Source organism: Malurus melanocephalus, unplaced genomic scaffold, assembly GCF_030028575.1.
Source record: "Malurus melanocephalus ecotype Western Australia unplaced genomic scaffold, MMel_1.1 scaffold_160, whole genome shotgun sequence".
Lineage (NCBI taxonomy): Eukaryota > Metazoa > Chordata > Aves > Passeriformes > Maluridae > Malurus > Malurus melanocephalus.
The window spans coordinates 1,191,735-1,202,218 of NW_026623392.1; the positions used below are offsets into that span (position 1 = coordinate 1,191,735).

A 10,484-nucleotide genomic window follows, 5' to 3' on the forward strand; every position below is an offset into this window, starting at 1 on the left:
ACTTTGGAGTAAAAGAGACCTTATCAGACAGTAAAACAAAGTGGTAGTCTCTTCTTTTCCACTCCTTGTTCTATATATGTGYAGCTAAACACCAAGTCTTACAAATGTCAAAAAATCTGATCCTCCAACATAAAAAGAAAAATAATTTCACTGGAACTGGGCTTCARGATGCAGCAGAGTTTGTGTGATGTGGAAACAGAAAAACATCCAAGGAGTCTGTTTTCCCAATCAAATAAAAAGCTGCTATTGTGATTTGAACCTGCATGTGGACCTCCCAATCTAAATCACACCTTTATGAATATTGACTAATGATAWGAAACAGAAAATACTTGCCTTAGCTTCTTTAAATAAACCAGCTAACTGGCATTCATCCTGATGTGYCATTATGGAAAAAAGTAGCAACTAGAAGCATCATTGTGAGGTTAAAAACAAAAAGCACCCACTTGTTCTGAGTTTATAGAATGTATACATAGATTGTGGACTCACTACTGCTTCCACAACAGCCTAACTTAATCTGCAGATCTGTTTTAATAGGTTAGCCTTYTTATTATTGTCATTATTTTATGTAGTTTACATGATAAAAATATATTTGTAGCAGTGGAACAAGATACTGCACTTTTATATAATGGAAAAGTGTTTTCAGCTATTTCTGGATTCAGATTATCCATTGGTCCCAGGCAGTGTTACTTACTTCTATGCTTAGTTAAAACCTCTTCCCAGACCTTTTTCTTCCTCATAACTGACAGCATCAGCTTTTGGTTTGCATCAAGTGAATTTGCTCTCCCTTTGCTCCAGTGTGGCAGCMTATATGCAGCTCTATTGCATGAAAAGGAATGTATGACAGCTCCTCATCAGTCTCCTTCCTGAAGATCAAATTGCAGTTACATAACAGTGACTCTGCATGACATAAGGGGGTCTTTGTGTGTGAGACAGCTAAACTGAAACTGAAAAAAAATATCATACATCATTATCTGCCCTTGTCAGGACATCGAAGAAATTTGTCTCAGGAAATAAGTAAATTGCATCAATAATCTAAAAATCAATGGGAAAAGAAGGTTTCCAAAATATTTTGAACAGTATCTTTCTAACTCTCAAGATGATTTCTAGTTAACATATAGATTTTTTACAGTAATAACTAATAGTTCCTGCCCTGTGCAGAAGTCAGGCTACATGAGAGGATCACAGTCCATTTTGGATGGGACATCAATGAAACATTAACAATATTAACAATGTCAAAATTCAGTTTTATGCAGCATTTAAAGGCTTTTGAAGAAGAAAAAAATATCTGCTTTCAGACTAGAAGGTTTTATTAAAAGGTCTGCAGCTTCAACACCAATGGCTATTTTAATTCATCTATTTACACCTGTAATCAGAAAGTTYGTATATATGTGGCATATCAGTTTCAGAACATCTAACAATTTGCTGCTTATATGACCGTCCAATTTTTAGGTATTTGGGARCTGTCTAATAAGCAACTACAGAAATGTACCTCATGAATCTGCATGAATTCACAAATAATTTGGGTAACCACAAAAACAACATAGAATGCTAACAATTTCAAGGTCCTTCATCTACTGAAAATTCAATGTATCTTAGGTCTAATAGCACTTCAATCAATCACTTGTTTCTTGAAAAGAATTAGTAAAAATGTAAGTTCCTTTTTTGCTACTGGTTTTACATGARAAGAACATATGAGCCCTACATTAATCTTTTCTTCATTTATAATAGCTGCCTACCTACCCTCACTTCAGCAATTTAGCAATCCTTTTATGAAACAGCTGCTATTGGTGAAAAACATCCAAATTGGCAGCATTCACAGACCACTGGGACTACAGAGCATTTTAAGATGTTTCTACAACTCCCCATCAATACYCTCTGATTCATTTTTTGAAGACCCTACCTTAAAGCCTCAAACCAGGATTATGTGTCTAAAGCYTCAATATCAGAAAGTCTGTCTTTTCTCTGGATTTTCCCATGGAGGACTTCCTGTTCCTCTAGACCAATACAACCTTCCTAAAACTTTTTTTTCCACTCTTTTACAGCTGCTGAATTTGATTCAAAAGGGGCCCATCTGTTCCAGTACATCATCAGGAGAGTTCTGCACTTTCACACAGCTGCCGAGGTTTCTGTCCCCATGCAGAAACTGGAATTGCTCCACCCACCCTCTTGGCACAGAAATTATATAAATTAACCAATGGATCCAAAAACCTCTTGCATGATCATTTCTATCCTGGCTGTTTCTCTAATGTCAACTCTCCTTTTCTCACATTTTGCAGGGCCTAATTTGTTCCTTYAATAAATTGCACCATAAAACTTGAGAGTGCCATTTTCCAATGGAAAGGAAAGAAATCACATCAAACAAACTCATCTTACTATAAATTCCACGCAGCAGCTCAAAAAGGCCAGATAGGTGATTGTTTCTATTTAATTCTATCAACTGTTGGAGCAGTTTCTTCAGGAGTTCTAACATGGAAAATTGCATGAACAGTACCCATGTCACTGTTACCTGTGATATGCTCTGAAAAGGGGTTCCTTCTGACAGCTTAGATGCAACTTAGATCCCTGGAAGTGYTCAAGGCCAGGCTGGATGGGGCTTTGGGCAACCTGCAGAGCATTGGAATTAGATGGTMTTTAAAGTTCATTMAAACCCAAACCATCATATGATTCCATGATTTTCTGGGCATAAAAACTCACTGGACTGTATCTGCATCTTTACTTTGACAGAAAATACCTTCCAGATAAAGTTTAAAAATAAATTTACTTTTGAGCCATAAAAACCCTTGCAGGAAGTTTACTTTCTTTTTTATAAATGAGCCTAAGTAAAATAAGAACAATTTTCATTAAGTAAAAAAAAATGCACAAAGGTTTTGGATTGTTTTAGTTAAGATACAACAGAACTAAAAAAATAAATTTAAATAGCACAACTTTCTCCCTGCATCTGAATGTTATCCATGGCAATTAGCTGGACTTGCTAACTCTTCCTAAATTCAGTTTCTAGGCAGAAACTGGCAAGCTTTTTATTGCGGGAATTATTGTACCATGGAATGTGGGCATTTTCTACTCCTTCATGGTTGATTTTGGAGCAAGTTGTGTCTCATCTCTTCATGCAGCATTAAGGAGAAGACTTTTCTTTGCACACAGTACTTCTTTACAGTATCTGTGAAGGGTAAAAGTGAAGAATTTATTTTTATTGATAATAGGAAAAGTTCACACAGTCACAGAAATGAATTACAACTGAATATAGWCATCAGTCTCCCTGTGAAATGTAATGCATGCATTTTAGCTCATTTGATCTTGGCAAACCTCAGAAGTTACTAAGTTAGTAATCAAGAAACAAAATTAATTATATTAACGTATTTTAACAAAATAAAAATAAAGCTCAAGAAAGTATACCTTGGAATCATATTTTACCTATAACAATTCACAGAACCTTATTAGTGAAATTAATGAAAAACATTYGAAATCAAGTTTGGGCAATTTGTTCAGTTCAGAATTAGGCTCATYAAATGTGAATATTCTGAGCACTCTCAAGACATTGATGTGAAAAAGTATTCTATAATCTCACAAGCTTAACAACAATAATAAGTCTTCATCAAGTTCAGGGTGTAAAAATAATTTATTAGCTTTCGGTCATAAAAAAAGCTACTATTCTTGGTTTTTTTAAACAGCAGCAGTCAAAAAGGTGACAATTGAAAGAATTCAATAAAAATAAGGCAAGCATGATAAGTTTGTTCTTTAAAAATCTATGCTGTAGCACAACAGAATCAAGGATAGCAAAAAAAAAAAAAAATAATTTAGTAGAACAATCATCAAGTCATTTCCATGCTATCACTTCAGTGCCAAGGAAACATTGGTAAAGCAGCATGAAAGTAAACTTTTCTTTCAAAACAATTAAGAGTTAATTAAGATTTAAAGACAATCCTTGGGGGAAGAAGTGGAGTATGCCATAGGGATGATAATTTTATATTCTATGGTTTAGGTTTGTAAAACATGACAGAGTACTGAACCAAAAGCTTGCAAGACACCACTCTTGAGTCTACTGTTTCTGCTCAGTGATCCGCTGGAGGCACAGCTTCATGTAGGAGTTTTTATTACGTATTTCTATCACTGCATCTCTGACAAATTCAATGAACATCTGAGGCCAGAGCTTCTGCAATGATTCATTTTTTGTATTGATGTCAGCTGCTTCTTTCACTAAGTTCTCAACGTATGTCTGGCAAAATGCTTTTCTTTCCTTGATTTCCTGCATGAGACAACAATTACACAACATACAAGAAAAAGGAAAAAAAAAGTTAAACAAGAGCAAGTCCAAAAAAAACCTCACAAAAATTGAATTAATTAAAGAACAGAGCACTTAACAGGCAGAGGCTATTGTGCACTTTCTCCTCTTGGTTTTAGTTTGCATGGCCCAGAGTATATGGCAAGCTTTTATGGGTGTGGACACAGACTCTTAGTGTGTTCATAATATTCCTAATATATTAATTTATTAATTTACCTGAAATTTACTTTTAGGAAATTATACCAATATCTTTTAACAGCATTACAACTTTYGTTGTTTTCTGGCATAGCAGTGAAAATTTACAGAAAATACTGAGCCAGGCTGAACTATCTTTCCTTCTCTCCCTTGCCAGAATTTCATCATTATAGTACAGCAGTTGAAAATCTATGTTTCTCTACCTTCCCTAATAAGCATAGAAAAACATAGAAAAACATGSCAGTGCTCATCCTGTTCCACAGGCACTCTGGCAAGTGCTGGTTCCTAATGTGTATTACATTAGATACTGAAGTAAGCTGAACCTTTAAAAATAATAAAAAGACACTGTGCTTTGTGCAGCTACTAGTTCTGCATTTTAGTAACTCAAACTGTATTAATCCCTGCTTTTGCAAAGTTTCTATAAAATGCCTTAAGATTTGAACAATAAGTTATATTGGAGCTAAATATCTAACGAGTTTGAATGGTGGCATTGTTAAAAATGTTAGATCGTGCTTCAGGCCACCAAAACAGAAGTTTTCTTTACCAAATAATAAAGCTGAGAAAATGCTTTCCAGCAATTTCAGCTAATACCCCAAATCATTAATCAAAGACCCAAGACTGTCATCTTTGCAATACACATTTATTATATTAGTTTACAGTTGATGGAGAACTGGAAGGAGCCCTTTTTGCCAGGATGTGCTCTTGTGACATCCTGCAGTACCTGCTGCTGAATGCACAATGCYATAGCAAAGGACAAGGTGGGAATTGATGCACTGGGTAGAGAAATCAATGCATATATTTAAAGGACTGTACAAACACTAAGCTTATTTTATTTAATTTTAGGGTTGGCTCCATGGTAAAGGGCAACAGCAATACCTCATTGTCTTACTCCATGCMATTCAAAGATTTTAGAGCTACCATYACAGCTTTGAGACTAAAATGTTTTCTTAATTTAATCTCTCCACACATGCAATCACTGTCTCCTTTTTATGCTGTGGATCTGAGATAATAAAACCACAATGGAATAGCAGAATCCAGTGATTACTGAACTTGATTTAATTTCTTGCACTAGAGGATTTATGTATTTCCACATAATCAAGAAGCAAACAATGGGACAAATGTGGGAAGCAGAGTGCATACAGCCAGAACTCATGATGATTGCTCAGAAAGGAGACTGTGGCTGAAAAAAAATTATATTCTGCCAGAGAACAGTTTCCCTCTGCCCAAGCAAAAGAGTTAGCAGATCAGAAACACAAATTGAAACAAGCCTGACTGATGCACTTGTCTGAAACAGGCCAGCTTGCAGTTTTATTAATAATTAAAACTAAGACATTTCCTATATATTTATTTTCCTGCAGCTCATCTAAAAGCTAGGAAGCAGCTTTTTATTACTACAGCCTGCACTATCTCACGTGTTGTCTGAAGGTGTTCTTCACCAATTCATTCAGGRAAAATCTAAAAGGTGCAATATCTATTTTTCTTCCTAAAAAAACTGTTCTCACTCCATAAGGCTTGGAGGTGAGAATGTATTTCTGAGACTGTGGCACTATTGAGGAACCAYTTCTCCAAAGACAGAAACTGAGCATTTTCCAGTATTCTGACAAAGATCAGCTAGATAAAATGTTTGGTCAGATATGTAAATACGTTAAGCAGTGATCTTTTAAAACCACTATTCTCAATAGCACCACTGAAACTTGATGTACATATAAATTCGATGAGTAGCAGCCTAAGGTTACCTAATAGGTAATAGTTAAGTAATGATATATTTTACCTCAAGYTTTTCCATATGAAAATCCTTTGTCATGTAATTCAATGTTGCTCGTGCTGTACTTTCTCCTCCACTTCTTCTGGTATCACTACTTTCCTCATTCCCAGTCCCAGATTTCTTTCCCTTTCCCTCCAGCAGATAATGGAATTGCTTCCTCCTGTGAAATGACATTTACAGTCCTAATTATCAAAAACTTTTAAGTGTATATGCCTCTAGCTATTGTGAAGGGAGAGGGGGGTTTCTCCTTTTGACCATACACTTCTGACCTTTGAAGTATATTGCATCCTCAAGTTATTCGAAATATGTATGACTCTAGACATTTCTTCATTAATTTGTCTCTAATTGACATAGATATCTATCACATAGCCTCTTCTAAATAGGAAGCCTTGCAGCTTTAACTTTTATTAAGTATTCATTATAGAAGACTAAAAATGGGGGGGAGTGTTTCACCTTTTTTTTACACTACAATTCTTAAATCTGTTAAYTATTAATTACCCACTATAAAATATCCACTAAAAATAACAAATTCTCATCATGAAGGTCCACAAGTCTTCTCTACTCCCAGAACAAATGGAGAACTGAACACGTGGTTCATTTGTGTGCACATGCCCTTTTCATCTCATCAAATTTCMTACAAGTTCTGTGAAAACCTCTGGACCAGGAGATGGTAACACCTTTGCATTATGCAGATGACCTATCTTCTRGAAGATGGTATTTGTGAAATTTTTATCTTTTTACATAAAAAGAATTCATCWTAACAGTGTGCAAAAGAGTTAAACAACACATTCTGGAAAAACTCCAGTTATGTTCCTTGTATTTTACCTGGATTCTCCAAATAATGAAAACATGCGATAATGTGGCAGCTCCGACGATGCCACRTATGCCAGAATGCCAAAGAGCCTTTCTGCCTTTATAATATCATTTTCAGTAACCTGTGAGAGAGTGGAATGGGAGGGAAAAAAAAATTTAAAAAATTACATTTCAAAATTAGAACATTCACGTTTCACTACCTATGTACATTAAAAGATAACTGAAATTTCTAATACAGAATATTACACACAGATCTGTTGCAGGCACATYTTCAAAATGCAGATTTGCTTTTACTGGCACTTTAAATGTACTTTGGAAGAAACCAAATGAGRTACTGATTCTTGTTTTATTTCCTGAAATTCTGGATATTTTTATGTATATACATGGTGCCCTGTGCTTCATGATAGTCTTCATGAAATGAGGATTTTTATAAAGGTTCTTACATTCATTTTCTGAAGGCCAGACATATTAATTCTGCTCCTTGCTGCATGCGTTTACAGAAGGTCTACTGCAAAATTTCTGATTAACTTATGCTGGCGAAACAGAAAGATTCTGGGCATGCACATGTGAAAAGATAACTTATAGACTCTTTTATTTTGGCAGCATTATGGAAAAGGCTTTATAAAAGAGAGGCTTTGGAGGGAAAAATTTTTATCCACATTTTTCAGCTCCTGAAAATAAGTGTTCACTCATTATGTTTCTCTAAATGTCTACCATACTGTTGTTTCAACATTAAGTTACAGTTGTCTCTTTAAACTAATTTTCARTGGTTGAAAACTTTTCAGGATTCATTTGATACAAAATTGAAAAGTGTAMAGACAGTGGAAGGGATTGATTCTTTGTTGGTGGTGGTGATTATTTTTTGTTTGTCTTGGCTGTAATCTCTGGAGACCAAAGCCTGTGTTTCTCCAACCCTGATGAACTGACTTCAAGCGCCAAAAGTTTGCTGGCACAGTTTCTGGACTCTTGGCTTTGTACTAAGTGCAGAACCAATCTTTATGATCATCTAAGTCAGATCTGGATAACACTGGACAATGAAACTTAACTCACTGACTTCTTAACTTCTGGATGAAATTTAATTTCCATTCATTCTATAATATATTTTGGGAAAGTAAGCCATTATTAAATAGCTTTCAATACTCACAATATTTACAAAGCACTTCCAGACTTTGTATACTGTATTATTCAAACGAATGAGTAAAATGAAATTTTTATCCACATTAACAGACTTTTATTGTATTCTTGTGTAATGTTTAGAGACTGTACAAGCTACACCTGCCTAAATTACAATGCAACAGCATAATGCAGAGGTAAATTCAGTGAAAACATACATCAGGAAATTAGAAATGTAAAGTCAATTCCATTTTCACAGTGCCTGAAATTGTTCATTTTCTCTAAAATTAAGTAAGTTTTACTAGTAGCCTAGGAGTAGATGACCTTGCTGAACAGTTTGTAACAGAAGCAAGGTCTAAAACAAAGAGCACAGAAGGCAGCTAGGGAAACAAAGTCCAGGCAGAAATGTCTGCTGGAGAAATAAGTGATTTTAAYGTATTTATTTATGTTAAGAGAAGCATAAGGACCAGGTCAACAGAGACAGCAATGCTGAATACACTCTCCAGCTCACAAAAACTCATGTTCTCTCTGTTCCTGCAGTCCATTGTTTACTCCATTAATCACAAAAAGATGATAACGGTAGTATCGCATAAATGTAAGGCTTTATGCCTGCTCCTTGCCAAGTACAGAACAGGCACCAACTGTGCCAGCAGGCCCAGCTCGGGGACAGGGGTGCATCTGTCACACTGCATTCTGCACCCCTGGCTGGACAGCAGGCTGCAGGGCTTGGGAACTTCAAACCTTCACAACTTAGAATTAATCTGAGATTACTGGCACTGGCAAAAACTTCAAGTAGTATCTCAGTAATGAGAATTTACTTCATCACAATTAGTAAATGTAACAACTGGATAAGGGAACTGAATCGTTAGGGGGAGACCAACTCTCAGCTTCTAGCCTGGAACATTAACTGGAAYGTAGGGGGAAGGCTGGGGAGAAAATAAAAGCTTTTTTAAACAGTTTCTTTACAGTTTAAAAGTGCTAGACTTATGCAATTTATTTAGTTAATTCAGTCAGTATAACTTGTTTCTACTTTGCAACCCTGKGTACCTCAGAGGTGACAACACAATAGTCTCCACAAGCATTGCACACAAATAGTAATCAGAATAGCAGAATATACACATTTTCTGTTATCTGAACCTGTTATTTAGAGCTTATCTAAGGTCTGAGAGCCACTTGAGGGGTTGTGTTTTTACACCGAAACAATTTTCTATTACTCATGTTAACTATATAGGTAATATACATCTGCAAAGGTGGATAACATGACTTCTGCTGTAGGATAATGAAAAACAGCAGAGATCATCYTCCTTCTGCTTGGCTGTGACACTTTTCAAATGAGTAATGACACCAGGAAAATATTTCTGTGTGCACATCTTCATGTAGCGTGGTCTGGCTGAAGAGGTTTGTTGAGRACAAAAAAAGTTCTTGTCATACATATTTAAGATTTGATACATGTCCTGCATAAAACCATGCTTTGTTACATGTGCTCCATTTACTAAAATCATCCCCAAGAACTATTAAATATAAAGTTTTCCTTCAGGGACGGAACTTGTTAACCTTGAAATTGCAACAAAAACTCTACTTTAACAGTTGTGCTACTTTCTTTCTCCATGAAGACCAAACAGGCATGATTTATCTGCTACTTGCTTTCATCTGAATCATTAGCATTGATTTTGAAAATAAGTCACAGTAAAAAGAGAAATAAACTTTATATTTTTGTAATCAAATTTGAAGAGCATTTTTTTCAGTAAAGTACTAAATTTGAGGTTATTCTTCATAGGATTTCCTCTTCATGAGGTATTTTTCATAGGATTACTGACTATCATTTTGTTTTTCCCTTTTCAAGACACTGTGCTGTTGGAGAGAGTCCTATTTCCATCCATYCTTTCTTTGCTAGTTAAATCATTTAAGTTCTTTACCCACTCCTGCTCTTCTGAGCAATTAATATATGTTTTATACAACTAAAATCATGTAAACCACAACATCCAGCTTTGGCTGGATCAGATAACGAGTATATCTAATCCAAAACGTATGATGATGACCAAATTAAAATACCAGATCTAAATGCTAAAGCTGTGTATTATTTTTGCTCTAATTAACTTCCATAACATCTCTTAAACTTATTTATCATTTAATATTGAATGCATATTCAAACATTGTTCTGCATTGTAACCATTTTCAMCCCCCTTTATGATCAAAGCTCCAGTATAAAATGGCTGTTTTATATGCTTGAATAAATTTACTTTCAATTGATGTAAAGGGGAATACAAAGTATAAAGAACAGCAATATCAGTGTCCTAACTTTCTATTTAAACATAAAAT

General features: G+C 35.2%; 1 protein-coding gene across 2 annotated transcripts in view; it reads right to left on the minus strand.

The window, feature by feature from the left end:
• Positions 1–2,865: 2,865 nt before the first annotated feature.
• Positions 2,866–10,484, minus strand: part of LRRC49 (leucine rich repeat containing 49) — a 38,977-nt gene continuing 31,358 nt past the window's right edge. For both annotated transcript variants that reach the window (XM_057371871.1, XM_057371870.1), the window contains 3 exons: positions 7,065–7,174; positions 6,246–6,399; positions 2,866–4,243 (listed from right to left, as the gene is read on the minus strand). In XM_057371871.1, the coding sequence (XP_057227854.1) occupies positions 4,037–4,243; positions 6,246–6,399; positions 7,065–7,174 (471 nt within the window). In that variant the 3' untranslated portion in view covers positions 2,866–4,036. The remainder of the gene's footprint in view (positions 4,244–6,245; positions 6,400–7,064; positions 7,175–10,484) is intronic.